At 36.6% G+C, this 18,553-nt stretch overlaps 1 protein-coding gene across 2 annotated transcripts in view; it reads left to right on the top strand.

Moving 5' to 3' along the window:
• The window catches only part of GALNT13 (polypeptide N-acetylgalactosaminyltransferase 13), a 557,255-nt gene that overhangs the window by 377,163 nt on the left and 161,539 nt on the right, over positions 1-18,553 (top strand). For both annotated transcript variants that reach the window (XM_029225787.1, XM_029225788.1), the window contains exon 9: positions 6,446-6,626. In XM_029225787.1, the coding sequence (XP_029081620.1) occupies positions 6,446-6,626 (181 nt within the window). The remainder of the gene's footprint in view (positions 1-6,445; positions 6,627-18,553) is intronic.

The following is an 18,553-nucleotide window of genomic DNA, read 5'->3' as shown; positions in this document are numbered from 1 at the left end:
CCACTTTAATATTTAATCATATAGTTTTCTGGGAACTGTTTATTTTTTAATTATTTCACATTACCCAAATGTCTACTAAGTACATGGCAACTGTCTGGTCAATATTTGATCAATTAAATATTTTGTTTTCATATTAACTGGGTATTAGCATGACCAGATATCAGCCTAATTAATGCATAACGTTATGCTTTTCTACCTTGATCTTTTTATTTTAGTGTAAATTTGGGGGAGATACTTTACTTTGGAAATGCAATATGAGTATTTATTCACACATTCTATGAGCACAGATGGCAATGGGAGAAGTATGCATTTTATTCCAGGAGTCAGTAGAGTATGATACACAAGCAAAACACAGGCCAGTATCCACTGAGTTATAGAAGAGTTACCTCCACCTCTGTTATCTCTCCTAAATATTCTAAAAAATCTGCCTCTATCTGTGAGAATCAACATCAGGGGCAGGTTTTCCTTCTGTCTTGTAAATCAACAGTCATTATTGAATTATGCCTTTACATGTACACACAAAGATCTCATTGCTTAGAGGATAACCAGAAATCAGCACTTTTGTATAAGGAGTGAGACCACTGGAACTCTACTTTTAAAGGATTTCAAACTAGATTTTTTTTCTTTTCTTTTCTGTGTGCAAGCTTGGGCCATAGAAGCCATAAGCATACAAAACCAGGGTAGGGCCAAGAAGTGGAAGAGTAGAAATAAAGTGCCCTCACACAACCACAGTGCTAATCCATATTTGCAAAAAGGCAACTTGGGAACCCTGAGGACAGCTGTAAATCACTGGTTCGTCTGCAGTAGAGCTTATTGCATAGTCTGAATTTAGTAAGCATGCACACTTAAAATGGTTTTACTTTTTCTCCAATCATTGCTTCATGCTCTGAAGAATATTCCTTTCCAATCTGACATCATTTAGCACAGATTCTATGGCTTTCTGTTCACTTTCAGTTATTAAAAATACTAGTAATGTTCAGCTTAAAGGCTTTGATTTTGTAAGCAATCACAGTTCACATTCTCTTCTCTCCCCAGGACAATGCTGATAGAAGCTCTTGGAATGGGGAAGGTCAGGGTTCTCTGGGTTGCCACTTCTACAGTGTATGGGGTCAAATAAGAGGGCTAGAGAAACAGCAGGTCTTATCTGATATATTTTATGATGTCTGACTGTTGTTGGCTCAGTGTGGTTCCACTTGCTACTAGTGGCCTCCATTTATATGATAGGCTTCTGTACATGGTTTCACTGTTTTCTTAAAAGTGTTCTGAACTTCACCTTTTACCGTGTCTGTTATACAAGGCCCTTTTGAAGAGGGAAATCTTTCTCTCTCTCACCCTGTGAGGTCCCCAGCTGCCTTTTCCAGTGGTACATCTCCTTGCTGATCTGCCATATTGCTAGTGTCACAGATCACTTTTTTCTAGTCTATATTCCATGCTCTGTAGAGTTTTGAAACCACTGAAGTCTTGTCCAGTTGTCTCCAAAGACCACTCCCTCCCAGGGTCACTGCATCACTGGACCTATCAATTTTGCTGGAACAAGCTGTTCAATAAACCCCAGCCCACCTTCAGGATTCTCTAGACTAGAGGTGGTCCCCATTTTACTAAGGTCATGTTTTTCCCCACACTTGAGGCTTTCCCATAGACTCACTCACCATATTCTGCTATGTTCCAATGGGAGCACCAGGGTAATCTGCTGATTTTGCTGCTCAGCAAGTGTCCAGTCAGGAGTGAAATGCCAGTCTCTCCATTCATTTAGTTCCCTTATATGACTTGGGTGAAGGAAGAAAGGAACTCTTTAGTCATACCTAATCCATAGAGGAGAAGGGAAAGCTCTACCACTAACACTGTGCTCCTCACAATAAGGAAAAGTTTTTCAATTCCCCCTCAAGTATAACATATCATATGCTATTTCTTCTGAATTCAGGGCACCTTGTTGAATGGTGTGGTCGCCGTACAAACACCTGAGTACTTTACTAAATCATGTTTTTAAGAGACAGTATCAGTTGGACTAAATGGTTACTTTGAAAACACATTGAAAATAAAGAATGTGGGGCTTCCCTGGTGGCGCAGTGGTTGGGAGTCTGCCTGCCGGTGTGGGGCACGCGGGTTCGTGCCCCGGTCCGGGAGGATCCCGCATGCCGCGGAGCGGCTGGGCCCGTGGGCCATGGCTGCTGAGCCTGCGCGTCCGGAAGCTGTGCTCTGCAGTGGGAGAGGCCACAACAGTGAGAGGCCTGCGTACCGCAAAAAAAAAAAAAATTAAGAATGTGTTATTTAGCAACCTTGTTTGCCATAAACCATCAACCATTTCTGATGTTTATTTGTTGTGTTGTGACCTCCAAAGACCTCCCTCAGTTCCCAAGACATGTGGAACAGCAGTTGCGTATCATTTTACTAGACTACTTTGCCTAGTTTGGTACTAAAAATATTTCCTTAAAAAATGTAATTTAAAATCCCTCCAAAAATATGTCTGTTTAAATCTCATCATTCTGCCAGGGTTGCTTGGGTTTTTTTTGTTTTTGTTTTTTTTCCGGTACGTGGGCCTCTCACCGTTGTGGCCTCTCCCGCTGCGGAACACAGGCTCCGGACGCGCAGGCTTAGCGGCCATAGCTTATGGGTCCAGCCGCTCCTCGGCATGTGGGATCTTCCCGGACCGGGGCACGAACCCGTGTCCCCTGCATTGGCAGGCGGACTCTCAACCACTGCGCCACCAGGGAAGCCCCAGGGTTGCTTTTTTAATGTTAGTCTTGGTAGTTAAATTTGAGTTTCCATTCTTCCATTCAGCCAACATACAGTGACACCTACCATGTAACAAGCAGTGGGCTGGGCTCTGGGGGTGCAACCATGAGTAAACCTCTCCACTGCCCTTCTAAAGTCTACATTCTAGTTGGGAGAATATGTGCATAGCCAAACAGTTAGAGAAATAAATTGCAGATTGTGATAAGCAATGAAGGAAACAAATAGGGTGCTATTAGAGAAAATAACTTGGGTGGGGCGCTTTAAATATGGCAGTTAGGGAAAATCTGATGAGGTGATATGTTAGCTGAGATGAGAAGTATGGGAAAGAGGCAGTCCAGTGAAGGGCTGACAGAATTGTTTTCCAGGTATAAGGAAAGCGCATGTTGAAGCTTTGGTGTGTGAAAAAAATATGTGATTTGTTATTCTAGGAAATGGCAGAGGGCCAATATCACCATAGTTTATTGACAGAAGGGGAGAGTCGTGTAGTTCTTAGAGGCCTTGATAAAGGATTTTATTTATATTCACAGTGCAGTGAAAAACCATTGAAGGATTTGAAGCAGGGAAGTAAAATGACATGATTAAGAATTTTAAAGACCACTCTGATTTCTCAGCAGAAAACAAATTATAGAAGAGCAACAGTGATAGTAGAAAAACAATTAAGAGCCTATTACAACTGACAGGCAAGAGATGTTAATGATTAGGACAAGGATGGTGGCAGTAGAGACAGAACGAGATGGATATACTGAGAATTGTTTTATAGATAGCACCACAAGGATTTGTTAATGGATGGAATATAAGTGATGAAGGAAAAGAAGAAATCGGCGATGACTTCTAGGGGATTTTTTGGGGGGAGAAGGGAGTTCTATTGTCATTTTTGCTTTGTTTTGTTTTTGGATTGACTGCCTGGGTGAATAGTGGCTCCATTTATTGATGGTTTAAAAAAAAAAAAAACTGAGGGCTTCCCTGGTGGTGCAGTGGTTGAGAGTCCGCCTGCCGATGCAGGGGACACGGGTTCGTGCCCCGGTCCGGGAAGATCCCACGTGCCGCAGAGCAGCTGGGCCCATGAGCCATGGCCACTGAGCCTGCGCGTTCGGAGCCTGTGCTCCGCAACGGGAGGGACCACAATAGTGAGAGGCCCGCGCACCGCAAAAAAAAAAAAAAAAAAAAAAAAAAACTGAAAGAAAATAAGATCTGGCTGACAAGGTGGAGATAAATTAACAATTCCACTTCAGACACGTTTATTTGGATGCCTCGGAGTCTTGCAAGAGGAGGTATCAAGTAGGTGTTTGGATACACAAGTCTGGATCCCAGAGGAAAAGTCTGGGCTGAGATGTTACTGCGGGGGTTTTGTGTATTCAGATCATGCATAAAATAATAAGAACAAATAAGACCACCTAGAGAATGAACAAAGAAGGAATAATGCCAACATTTAATTAAAAATTTAGAGTGAAAATGTATAAATAGTGAAGTAGTAGGATGAAAAGCAAGAGGATCCAAGAAAGGAGTCTGCTAGATATTCATCAAAGGAAAAATTTGTGATTTTCATCATGGCAATATTGTGGGACTGCGGAAATAAACAGCATTTCACGATGAGTAGAAGAACAGATGAAAATTGAGGAAGGGATATAACGTGTATCAGTAAAAAAAATTATATTAATTACAGTGAGGGGAAACAGAAAAAAGAGATATGTTGGATGGGAATATAGATCAAGGGATGAACCTTTTGTTGTGTTTTGTAATTTTAAAAATTTGTTTATCTCTATTGTAAATCTGTTTGAAAGATAGGAGGTTTAGGAGGTATTATGCAAAGATAGGCATAATCCAATTATGAGGGAAATGACTGATGTTTCAGGAGAAACTCAAGGGGAGGACCAAATCAATGAAGTCATTAAGACAGACTTAAGTAATATGCTCTAGACTGACATACAAGTATTGATTTGTCTTTGGTAGGAGAAGGATTAACTTCCTCTATTTTAATAGAAAGGAGGAATGTAAAGAGTTGTGTAATTACAAGACAGTTTATAGACTTTATGCTAGAAAGATGAGAAAGTTACCAATCAATTAAGTAATTTGATTATTTAAGAATGAGCTACCCGTCTTTCTAGGGAAATGGTGAATTCCATTCCTCTTTTATATTGTCCATCATTTCAGCGTTGGGTTGGAACATCTTTTCTATTAGCATCACACTGTTTAAACAATTAGAAAATGAGATAGAATAGACTGTACATGTAATACACAAACATTGTTGATGAGTATAACTTATTTATCATCTTTCATCTTCTAGAAAAGATGTCTCTTACTGCTACCCAAGACCAATAGCAGCCCTCTTCTCAGATGAATATTACTTGAGGGATCAATAGGAGAAAACCTTTTCTTCCAAAATAAACAGCTCTTTTTTTTTTTTTTTTTTTTCCTGTACGCGGGCCTCTCACTGTTGTGGCCTCTCCCGTTGCGGAGCACAGGCTCCGGACGCGCAGGCTCAGCGGCCATGGCTCACGGGCCCAGCTGCTCCGCGGCATGTGGGATCTTCCCGGACCGGGGCACGAACCCGTGTCCCCTGCATCAGCAGGTGGACTCTCAACCACTGCACCACCAGGGAAGCCCAACAGCTCTATCTTAAAATAAGAATAATGTTATTTATGGTATAAAGCCAAATCCTTCCAATTACAGATGGCAATAATTATGACTTTCATTTACTGGGATGAATAAATGTACTATATGTATATATATATATATATATATATATATATATAATATATTTATATGTATGATATACATATATAACACACACATACACATACATGCTATTGTAACCTATGGCTATATAATATAATTTTATAGAAATAAATGTTTTATGGACACTTAATACCTATCCTCAACTGAACAGTAAATCTAGGATACCAAGAAATATATAGCATTTGTCTTTCAAGGGTTCATAATTTTAAGGGAGCAATAGTGAAGTGAACAATTTAAAATATTGAGTTGGCCAAAAAGTTCATTCGGGTTTTTCCATACAATGTTACAGAAGAACCCAAATGAACATTTTGGCCAACCCAATACATTGTAATATGTTCTTAATACAACTGTGTTTAAAGTACAAAAGTCACACAATACTAAATCTCCCCACAGAGCTGCCTAGAAGAAATGATCCTGGAAGTGGGCTTTAAAGGATGCATAGAAGTTGAATAGATTTAAAGGATACTTAGCATGCTTTAATAAGAATAATAGCTTATTCAAAAGCCTAAGATACAGGAGATATGGAGAGGTGAAAATGAATGGTTACTTGAAGTTCCAGGTGGATGGGGTAGAGCAGATTGATTTTCTCCAAATCAGATTTAGTTATTGACCATGGCATTCAAGATGTACAAATTCATTTATTTATAGAAAATTTTGGATACCAAATATCTATTAAATAGAAATTAGGTTAAGTATTAGAAACTGAAAATTAGATAGTCTAATAAAGGCACATAAAAATAATTACATCTTCCACAATTCCAATACTACAATATTTAAATACATCAAACTCTTCCAAATTAGAACCCTTTGCCAAACCCAAGTATACCCATTCTAAATTTTGTGTTCATCTGACATTGTTTGAACCAAGTAAGATCTGAAGATTTGGTCTTAACTGAGTTAGCCTCAGTTGCTTCTCAGACAATATTACTGCATTATCTGCAATGATTGCTATACAACAATTGCTCTTTTTTTCCAGATTTGGCAATGTGGAGGCTCATTGGAAATTGTGACTTGTTCCCACGTGGGTCACGTTTTTCGGAAGGCAACTCCATACACTTTCCCTGGTGGCACTGGTCATGTCATCAACAAGAACAACAGGAGACTGGCAGAAGTTTGGATGGATGAATTTAAAGATTTCTTTTATATCATATCCCCAGGTAAGCAATTATGACATTTTCTTCCTCTGCAGGGGAAAATACAATTTTAAACATGCTGAGTATGTGTTGCATTATTGCTCCTCTTCTACTAGTTTAAATAAGATATTGTTTATCACCATAATATTGTAGAAAATTGTGTTTGAGAAGTTGTCCTATGAAGTCAATTTTGACCTAAAATGAGAAAGACTATACTCATCTCAAATGCCTAAATATTCTTTTTTCTTTGTTTCTTTCTGGGCACAAGTATTATGCTAAAAAAAATGAAGCAATCAATATATAAGGCCATCCAAATTTAACTGACATGTACCAGCTCAATTTAAGAAAAAAATTTTTAAGGGAAGTAAGTCTTTATTTCTGTGTTATACACATAAGGCTGACTGAGTTGGTAAGGAATTTTTTTAATGTTTATAAAGAGATGTTTTCTACTGCCTTGTTTTCTTAAATATCTGAGTAGGGAAAGATGAAATGATTTCCTACAGAAACAAGATGGAAAACTATGCAGATATAAAAAATTATATTTTTAAAGAATATTAAATGACAGTAAATTACTCATCGATAAATATGTGAAAAAGCATAATATGGGACAATAAAATATTATCCTACTTTAGTTACAGAGAAGGATAGTTATGGAAATAGAAGTAAATTTAGGCTATCGCTGGGTAGTGAGATTATGAGTAATTTCATTATTTTCCTTATACTTTTCTATATTTTATAAATTTTCTTTATAAGGCAATTATTTTTCAACATTCATTAAAAACAAATTTTAAAAGAAAATAAATAATTAAAAAATTAAAAGAAAATTTTAAATGTCATTAAAAAAGAGAAAATAAATAAATCATTGTGAGAAAATCCCATTACTGGGTGGCATCATTATGAGTTATTGCATTCTTTAAAATTTTTTAGGATTTCTCCAACAGCCATATTAATTATTAAAAAAAACTGCTGAGGTATTACATTTTTTAAGGAAAAAAAGAAACATATGAGAAGATACAAATAAGAGGAAGACACAGGTTTATCTTCAAGATCTCAAAGTCCAAAGAAACCAAAGCATAAATTAATATAACAGGAATTCAGCTGTATTTATAAAATAATTTGTAATGTTCTATTTTTGATAGTTTATGATAGGCCTTACGGTCATCAATGCCATTATTATGTAACCTGTAAGAACAACAACAAAAATCCATGCCCACATCCTCTTTTCTACATTATCATCTATCACAGGTTTAGAAAAGTCAGTGTGGGTTCTAATTGACATGCTCTGGTTCTGAAAGTATATATGAGGCTGTGAACATCCTTCTTTTATAGATGAAAAAGGGAATGAGCAGTATGAACTTTCTTATTAAGATCCAACATTACTCCACAGAAAAGAAAAATTGGGGCAATGCATGTGTAAATGTGTGATTAGGTGATGGATTTTTTTCACACATTTTTAACCCTCCTCTATGTCAAGAAGCTATTGCCAGGAACACTATTTCGCATATAGATGTATTTCTCTTTACAGTAGAAACCCAGTCCAGATGTTATATAACCTTTTCATTTTCTTTTGATGATACTTTTTGAATTCAGATCATTACTTGTAGAAATATATAAGCTCAAATATGAAGAAAGAATTAATGCAAGAAAGAAATGTGTTACGTGTGATTATATACAGCGTACATTCGGGAATGTAAGCAATTGAGAATAATTGTAACAATATGTATTCTATTCACTCATGATGAATATTATTTGTAGAAAGTCAGGTGTTAGTCTTTTGTATAATTTCCCATTGAGTGAAAAAAGCAGATAAGTGGTAGAACCATTTCTCAAAATGCAATGAAATGACAAGTTTTAGAGTTTAAAGGATGCAAGAAAATGCCTGCTATCTGGAACTAATGACTTGCTGCTCAAGAGGGACTGTTTGTATATTCTGGAAAATGTAGTTTTTACATTACAATAAATATCATTTGGAAGGTTATTATTCTTATAAAATGGGCTCATTTAAGCCCAGAAATTACTTTGGAAAGCAGTAAAAGGACACTTGGGGAATATGCTGAAAGTATCTGGGAATTTCCTAAGGGGCATTTATGCTTCTGGATGTCTCAGAGACAGCATCGCTGAGTATGGAACCTGCCTGCTGTGTGTGGGCAAAGAGGGAAAACCAAAAATGTGAAACAATAAATTGCTTCTCAGTGGAAAGGGAAGGAGGGAAGTAAACTGGAAACTAGAGTTGGATGCCTATAAACAATGCTAGCCCTAGGCAGGTTTCAAATCATCCAAAAATCAGATAAAGTAGGTTGTATTGGGGAAGTCAGGAATCTGTCATTTGTATGATGGCAAGCCTCTGTTGAGTGGATAACTATTTTTGTCATTACTGGCAGTTTCTGGTACTCTTAAAATCAAAATCATGGATTTCTTCGCTATCATCTAAAATTGTTGGGTTTCTGTCTTTCATCTAAGTTTGTAAGAAGAGGAGTTGGTATGGGAGAGATGGGAGGGACACATGCTTGCACATTTTTGCTTAGAATTATATCTTTTTCTATAGTATACATAAACACACACGCAAACACATACATGTTTACCAAAAACTCTAAAATGGTTTATATTGAGTTTTTTAAGTCTCCAGAACCTCCATAATAATCCGGCTAAGGAAAATGTTACAGTTCTTTCTAGCAGCACCTCCGTGTATCTGTTCATTTGCCCAAGATGTTTTATAAGGAGACTCCCATTCTTTTTATACCAGGGCTTCTAGTACTACATCTTATTCTCCACTTATGCAGTTGTTCGAAATGTGATCTTTAAGTACTGAGTCTTTATGATTGAATTTTGACAACAATTTTGCTTCCTTCCAGTATGCTCCTACCTACTTTATTTTTTGGTTTCAGGGATGCTTCAGTTCTGTCTTGAACTAACTGGGTATTCTTTCTCTCTCAAAGGTGTATTTCCTGCAGTTTCGATACCATGATACCATCCATCATTGCTATGTACTATATTGTTTAATTTTTATTACCTATATCTATTGCCAAAGTAGTTCAGAGACTTGTATTTACCATGCTTAGCAACTTTCCTGTCGCTTTGCAGTCCTTGAAAGAAAATATGTGTTGAATAATTAGAAGAATAAGTGAATGACTAAATGAATGAGTGAATTTTTGAAGGGAGCCACTTTTGTTTCTTCTTTTCTACTGAATTCTCCATGGATATCTCCTCTATACCAGGGAATCTCTTCATAAGAATTGCAGCAAATGGGAACCCTTTGTCCCACTTCTCTAATGCAACCTGAGAAAGGACCCACTGATAAGAGAGGTGAAAGGTATTCTTCCTATGCCTGCACTGTCATTCCTCTGAGCCTGCCATCAGAAAAGAAGGTTCCATTGGCTTACCTGTGTGCTTTGGGCTCTATGATTCCACCGTAATCACTGGCACACATAGTTATATAATCTTACCTTCCAGGACTAATATAAAAGTCTAATAGGGACAATTTAGAAGGACAATGACATTTTCTAATAGAGCAGCATAATACAAGAGCTCATAAACTTAAAATAAGATACTTTTACACATGTTGATTTGTATTTTTCTCATGACCCCCATTAATTTAAAGTTAAAAGGAGTCATATAAATAGCTACATGTCTGAATTACTTTTATCTGATTTTTTTCAAAGTATTTACTGTATGTCCTAATTGTCTTGCCCTATGCCCATTAGCCATTGGCAATACTGATAGAGTTGCAGTGTCTAATTATGTCTCCTAAATGGGTATATGAATGAAGAGTAGAAATACTTTGAAATAGTGTTGAAGAATGCACTTTCAACATTTGTTTAGTTTGCTTTCCGGCTGTATTTTTAAGGATGCAAATACTATAGCATCACGAGTTTTAGCGCCCTTTAGGCTCTTAAAGCCTGAGGCAGTTTTTACTAGTAATTGGGCTGTTTCAGCTTGAGCCAACCTGATAGTCCTAGCAAGTCCTTTGAAACGACGTGATGTAAGCAGAAACCACTCTGCACAGAACACCCCATTATAAATGGCAACGTTTTTATCCTATTGGTCACAGGTAAAAAGCTTAAGAATTTTAAAATAGAGTGTAGTCACAGCACTAACCATATATTTGAAATGCTGGCTGTTCTATAAATATTGATTTTCTTTCTTTGCGGAGGTAGATTTCTAACAGTGTATCAATTGACATGGTGATTAGATGCAGCTGTCCTTTCACAACCTCCGGTTGTTCTTTTTCCTTTTCTTAATGGACAGCTGTGCTCTTGTTTTGAGCACAAATTGAAGATAAAATGGTAAAGACTCCCCAAACATACCTTTAAAAGTATTTATATGTAACTGGGAAAACAGCTTATTTTCCTTGACATTATTGTAGTATTTTGATCTGTATTCCAAGTAAGCATTTAAAGAAGGATCCTTGAACTTACTTTGAAAGTTAACTCTCAATTGCTAACCTTTCAAAAATGCTTTCGAAAACTCAGCTCATCAAAGGTAGTCTTTGTTAATAGCATCTTCGGATCATTATTAAAGTTTAAGGAGTTTATTCGTTTCTATCTCTTGAAATTTGTACCTACAAAATATAAATGTTTTTCAACACGCTGATTTTTTTAAAGATACAATACTTAATAACCAGCCCTTTGCGTTTAGGGCCTAATTTCTTTTATGAGTCATAAAAATGTGGTTCCAGGCTGATTTCATAAGCCCAGGTTTTGATGTTTCCAGCAAAATGTGCAGCACATAGATATATATATATTTAATAATCCAGGGATATCAGTTTTTGGTTGAGTTAACATGAATTCATCTGAAAAGAGTGTGGCACTTATGAAAGTAAAGTATGTTTGTACCTATGAATTTTGGATTTTTATTACTTAATAAATGCTTTTTTAGCAGTATCAACCATGGTATCACTGAGCGAATATGATATTATGAGGAGGAAATTCTGAATCATTTTGATATGCTATATTGTAATAACACAATTCATATACCTGTGTGATTCCCTTGAAAAGCCAATTGTTGAAGTTAATGATGACACCTACACTCAATATTGTTGTAGTGGACAGACAACAGCTTTTCCTTGCTGTAGTCGATCACTGGTCATTTTTTTTTTTATTAAAATAGTAATTTATTTACGAATGAAGAAATTAAGATCTACAGTAAGTCCCCTACATAGAAACAAGTTCTGTTCTGAGAGCATGTTCATAAGTCTAATTTGTTCTTTTTTGTCCACACACACACACTGTATTTTATTTTTACAAGAGATAAATAAACTGACACCAAGCATTGTAAATGGATGACCAGAACAAAAGCAACAATGATTGCAATTACCAAACACGAAACACACTCACACTATGTCATAATATTGACATTCAGTCCAGGAATCCTCCACTGTAACAACTTCTTTACTTTGCAGTGAAAATTGATTTGTATATTTTTTGCCTCCGAGTCCTTGTGGGATTTTTTTTGTTGTTCAAACAGAAAGTCACAAAAATTATAATCATCCTCATCAGTTCACTCAGTCCCATGTCATTAATTTTTTTTCATCTTGATCTTTTGTTAGCACTTTTATGAATTCATCAGTTTTCCATTTGAGTTCTGAAAATGCTTATTCATTCAGTTCAGCAGTGTAGTCAGTTACCAGAAACCTGTACTTGTCAGAGTCTTTTCCATGAATTCCTTGAAGATGAAACCCTTTTATAGGAACATTTTTGCAAAAGCATCAGAGTATACCCAGAACTGTCTGTAAATGTCAAAAGACTTAAAAATGACCATGGTTAAAGATTTGATGAAAGTTCATAATAATGCAATTGACAAGGAAATTTAGTTATTTCTGAGATATACATTTTAAAGTAATAACTAGAATTATGACTTATAACATTGTACCAGAACATATAAGATTTTTAGAAATTTCATGTAATGTCTGAAACATTTATATTAACATATTTCCATACAAATAACCCAAAGAAAGTTTAGTATTAGTTTTTGTTTGTTTGTTTGTTTTTTTATACTGCACGTTCTTATTAGTCATCAGTTTTATACACATCAGTGTATACATGTCAATCCCAGTCGCCCAATTCAGCACACCACCATCCCCACCCCACTGCAGTTTTCCGCCCTTGGTGTCCATACGTTTGTTCTCTACATCTGTGTCTCAACTTCTGCCCTGCAAACAGGTTCATCTGTACCATTTTTCTAGGTTCCACATACATGCGTTAATACACGATATTTGTTTTTCTCTTTCTGACTTACTTCACTCTGTATGACAGTCTCTAGGTCCATCCACATCTCAACAAATGACCCAATTTTGTTCCTTTTTATGGTTGAGTAATATTCCATTGTATATATGTACCACAACTTCTTTATCCATTCATCTGTCGATGGGCATTTAGGTTGCTTCCATGACCTGGCTATTGTAAATAGTGCTGCAATGAACATTGGGGTGCATGTGTCTTTTTGAATTATGGTTTTCTCTGGGTATATGCCCAGTAGTGGGATTGCTGGATCATATGGTAATTCTATTTTTAGTTTTTTAAGGAACCTCCAGACTGTTCTCCATAGTGGCTGTATCAATTTACATTCCCACCAACAGTGCAAGAGGGTTCCTTTTTATCCACACCCTCTCCAGCATTTGTTGTTTGTAGATTTTCTGATGATGCCCACTCTAACTGGTGTGAGGTGATACCACATTGTAGTTTTCATTTGCATTTCTCTAATAATTAGTGATGTTGAGCAGCTTTTCACGTGCTTCTTGGCCATCTGTATGTCTTCTTTGGAGAAATGTCTATTTAGGTCTCCTGCCCATTTTTGGATTGGGTTGTTTGTTTCTTTAATATTGAGCTACATGAGCTGTTTATATATTTTGGAGATTAATCCTTTGTCTGTTGATTCGTTTGCAAATATTTTTTCCCATTCTGAGGGTTGTCTTTTCGTCTTGTTTATGATTTCCTTTGCTGTGCAAAATCTTTGAAGTTTCATTAGATCCCATATGTTTATTTTTGTTTTTATTTCCATTACTCTAGGAGGTGGATCAAAAAATATCTTGCTGTGATTTATGTCAAAGAGTGTTCTTCCTATGTTTTCCTCTAAGAGTTTCATACTTACATTTAGGTCTGTAATCCATTTTGAGTTTATTTTTGTGTATGGTGTTAAGGAGTGTTCTAATTTCATTCTTTTACATGTAGCTATCCAGTTTTCCCAGCACCACTTGTTGAAGAGACTGTCTTTTCTCCATTGTATATCTTTGCCTCCTTTCTAATAGATTAGTTGATCATAGCTGCATGGGTTTATCTCTGGGCTTGCTATCTTGTTCCATTGATCTATGTTTCTGTTTTTGTGCCAGTACCATATTGTCTTGATTACTGTAGTTCTGTAGTATAGTCTGAAGTCAGGAACTCTCATTCCTCCAGCTCTGTTTTTTTCTGTCAAGACTGCTTTGGCTATTCGGGGTCTTTTGTGTCTCCATACAAATTTTAACATAATTTGTTCTAGTTCCTTAAAGATGCCACTGGTAATTTGATAGGGATTGCATTGAAAATGTAGATTGCTTTGTGGAGTATAGTCATTTTCACAATATTGATTCTTCCAATCCAGGAACATGGTATATCTCTCCATCTGTTGGTATCATCTTTAATTTCTTTCATCAGTGTCTTACAGTTTTCTGCATACAGGTCTTTTGTCTCCTTAGATAGGCTTATTCCTAGGTATTTTACTCTTTTTGTTGCAATGGTAAATGGGAGTGTTTTCATAATTTCTCTCAGATTTTTCATCATTAGTGTATAGGAATGCAAGAGATTTCTGTGCATTAATTTTGTATCCTGCAACTTTACCAAATTCATTGATTAGCTCTAGTAGTTTTCTGGTGGCATTTTTAGGATTCTCTATGTATAGTATTATGTCATCTGCAAACAGTGACAGCTTTACTTCTTCTTTTCCAATTTGTATTCCTTTTATTTCTTTTACTTCTCTGATTGTTGTGGCTAGGACTTCCAAAACTATGTTGAATAAGAATGGTGAGAGTGGACATCCTTGTCTCGTTCCTGATCTTAGAGGAAATGCTTTCAGTTTTTCACCATTGAGAATGATGTTTGCTGTGGGTTTGTCATATATGGCTTTTATTATGTTGAGGTAGGTTCCCTCTATGCCCACTTTCTGGAGAGTTTTTATCGTAAATGGGTGTTGCATTTTGTCAAAAGCTTTTTCTGCATCACTTGAGATGATCATATGGTTTTTATTCTTCAGTTTGTTAATATGGTCTATCACATTGACTGATTTACGTGTATTGAAGAATCCTTGCATCCCTGGGATAAATCCCACTTGATCATGGTGTATGATCCTTTTAATGTGCTGTTGGATTCTGTTTGCTGGTATTTTGTTGAGGATTTTTGCATCTATATTCATCTGTGATACTGGTCTGTAGTTTTCTTTTTTTGTAGTATCTTTGTCTGATTTTTGGTATCAGGGTGATGGTGGCCACATAGAATGAGTTTGGGAGTGTTCCTTCATCTGCAGTTTTTGGAAGAGTTTGAGAAGGATGGGTGTTAGCTGTTCTCTAAATGTTTGATAGAATTCACCTGTGAAGCCATCTGGTCCTGGACTTTTGTTTGTTGAAAGATTTTTTTGTTTTGTTTTGTTTTGTTTTGTTTTTTTGTGGTACACAGGCCGCTCACTGCTGTGGCCTCTCCTGCTGCAGAGCACAGGCTCCAGATGTGCAGGCCCAGTGGCCATGGATCACGGGCCCAGCTGCTTTGCAGCATGTGGGATCCTCCTGGACCGGGGCATGAACCTGTGTCCCCTGCATCGACAGGCGGACTCTCAACCACTGCGCCACCAAGGAAGCCCTCTTGGAAGATTTTTAATCACTGTTTCAATTTGAGTGCTTGTGATTTGTCTGTTCATATTTTCTGTTTCTGTCAGCTTCAGTCTTGAAAGGTTATACCTTTCTAAGGATTTGTCCATTTCTTCCACATTCTCCATTTTATTGGCATAGAGTTGCTTGTAGTAGTCTCTTAGGATGCTTTGTATTTCTGCGATGTCTGTTGTAACTTCTCCTTTTTCATTTCTAATTTTATTGATTTGAGTCCTCTCCCTCTTTTTCTTGATGAGTCTGGCTAATGGTTTATCAATTTTGTTTATCTTCTCAAAGAACCAGCTTTTAGTTTTATTGATCTTTGCTATTGTTTTCTTTGTTTCTTTTTCATTTATTTCTGCTCTGATCTTTATGATTTCTTTCCTTCTGCTAACTTTGGGTTTTGTTTGTTCTTCCTCTAATTCCTTTAGGTGTAAGGTTAGATTGCTTACTTGAGATTTTTCTTGTTTCTTGAGGTAGAATTGTATAGCTATAAACTTCCCTCTTAGAACTGCTTTTGCTGCATCCCATAGGTTTTGGATTGTCGTGTTTTCATTGTCATTTGTCTCTCTGTAATTTTTGATTTCCTCTTTGATTTATTCAGTGATCTCTTGGTTGTTTAGTAACGTATTGTTTAGCTGCCATGTTTTTGTGTTTTTTATGGTATTTTCCCTGTAATTCATTTCTAATCTCATAGCGTTGTGGTCAGAAAAGATGCTTGCTATGATTTTAATTTTCTTAAATTTACTGAGGCTTGATTTGTGACACAAGATGTGATCTATCCTGAAGAATGTTCCATGCACACTTGAGAAGAAAGTGTAATCTGCTGTTTTTGGATGGAATGTCCTATAAATATCAACTAAATCTATCTGTTCTATTGTGTCATTTAAACCTTCTGTTTCCTTATTTATTTTAACTTTGGATGATCTGTCCATTGGTGTAAGTGAGGTGTTAAAGTCCCCCACTATTATTGTGTTACTGTCGATTTCCTCTTTTATAGCTGTTAGCAGTTGCCTTAGGTATTGAGGTGCTCCTATGTTTGGTACATATATATTTATAATTGTTATATCTTCTTCTTGGATTGATCCCTTGATCATTATGTAGTGTCCTTCCTTGTCTCTTGTAACATTTTTTATTTTAAAGTCTATTTTATCTGATATGAGTATTGCTACTCCAGCTTTGTTTTGATTTCCTTTTGCATGGATGGAATATCTTTTTCCATCCCCTCACTTTCAGTCTGTATGTGTCCCTAGGTCTGAAGTAGATCTCTCATAGACAGCATATATATGGGTCCTGTTTTTGTATCCATTCATCAATCCTTTGTCTTTTGGTTGGAGCATTTAATCCATTCACGTTTAAGATAATTATCGATATGTATGTTCCTGTGACCATTTTCTTAATTGTTTTGGGTTTGTTTTTGTAGGTCCTTTTCTTCTCTTTGTTTCCCACTTAGAGAAGTTCCTTTAGCATTTGTTGTAGAGCTGGTTTGGTGGTGCTGAATTCTCTTAGTTTTTGCTTGTCTGTAAAGCTTTTGATTTCTCCATCGAATCTGAATGAGATCCTTGTCAGGTAGAGTAATCTTGGTTGTAAGTTCTTCCCTTTCATCAGTTTAAGTATATCATGCCACTCCCTTCTGGCTTATAGATTTTCGGCTGAGAAATCAGCTGTTAACCTTATGGGAGTTCCCTTCTATGTTATTTTTCGTTTTTCCCTTGCTGCTTTCAATAATTTTTCTTTGTCTTTAATTTTTGCCAATTTGATTACTGTGTGTCTCGTCGTGTTTCTCCTGTATGGGACTCGCTGCACTTCCTGGACTTGAGTGGCTATTTCCTTTCCCATGTTAGGGAAGTTTTCGACTATAATCTCATCAAATATTTTCTCTGGTCCTTTCTCTCTCTCTTCTCCTTCTGGGACCCCTGTAATGCAAATGTTCTTGCGTGTAATATTGTCCCAGAGGTCTCTTAGGCTGTCTTCATTTGTTTTCATTCTTTTTTCTTTTTTCTGTTCCGCAGCAGTGAATTCCACCATTCTGTCTTCCAGGTCACTTATTCGTTCTTCTGCCTCAGTTATTCTGCTATTGATTCCTTCTAGTGAAGTTTTCATTTCAGTTATTGTATTGTTCATCTCTGTTTTTTTGATCTTTAATTCTTCTAGGTCTTTGTTAAACATTTCTTGCATCTTCTCCATCTTTGCCTCCATTCTTTTTCCGAGGTCCTGGATCATCTTGGTATCATTATTCTGAATTCTTTTTCTGGATGGTTGCCTATCTCCACTTCATTTAGCTGTTTTTCTGGGGTTTTATCTTGTTCCTTCATCTGGTACATAGCCCTCTGCCTTTTCATCTTGTCTATCTTTCTGTGAATGTGGCTTTTGTTCCACAGGCTGCAGGATTGTAGTTCTTCTTGCTTCTGCTGTCTGCCCTCTACTGGTCAATTTTTATTGTTGGTATTGTTATTAGCATTGCATGGGTATTTCTTTGTATTTTTATAATAATGATACTACCTTGCTTCTGTCTTCATTTGATGAGAATTATTAAGTTCTTGATTTGCACTGTGCCAGGCAAAGGGATACAAACACGGAAAAGACATTGCCTTTGCCTTTAAAGAGTGAACTGTCTACATCATCACAGTTAATTAGTTTAAGTGGAAAATAATATTAAGTGCATAGTATGTAAGGAACACACAGACAGCAATTAAAGGGGATACTTATATGAACTTGCTTACACTTTCCTAGTTTCCTCCTTCTCACTTACAAACTTCAAAGTCAAATAAATACTCAAGTTCTTTCTATTCTACCTGCTAAGTTCTCTCAGATTTATGAGTTATCCTCATTCTCACACTCATCCTGCATCCTGATAACCTCCTAACTGTCCTGATCGCTCTCCCTGCCTCAAAGCTTGCCCTCCCTTCACTCACCCTTACAGTGCTGCTGGAGGACCTTCCTAAATTTTGATCTCTCATTTACCTAAGGACCTCTTAACACAAAGTCAGAAGTCTAGAACATGGCCAACAAGGCTCTATGTGATGTGGTACTTGTCCAGCTTACCAGTCTTTCACCCTATACTTTCAACCCTAGCAGTCCACATACCAACCATGTAGAACTATATTCAGATCCAAAGCTC

Source organism: Monodon monoceros, unplaced genomic scaffold, assembly GCF_005190385.1.
Source record: "Monodon monoceros isolate NGI ecotype Baffin Bay Population unplaced genomic scaffold, NGI_Narwhal_1 Super_Scaffold_16, whole genome shotgun sequence".
Lineage (NCBI taxonomy): Eukaryota > Metazoa > Chordata > Mammalia > Artiodactyla > Monodontidae > Monodon > Monodon monoceros.
Note: the sequence above shows the minus strand (reverse complement) of the source record. Positions and strands in the feature narration are given on the sequence as shown.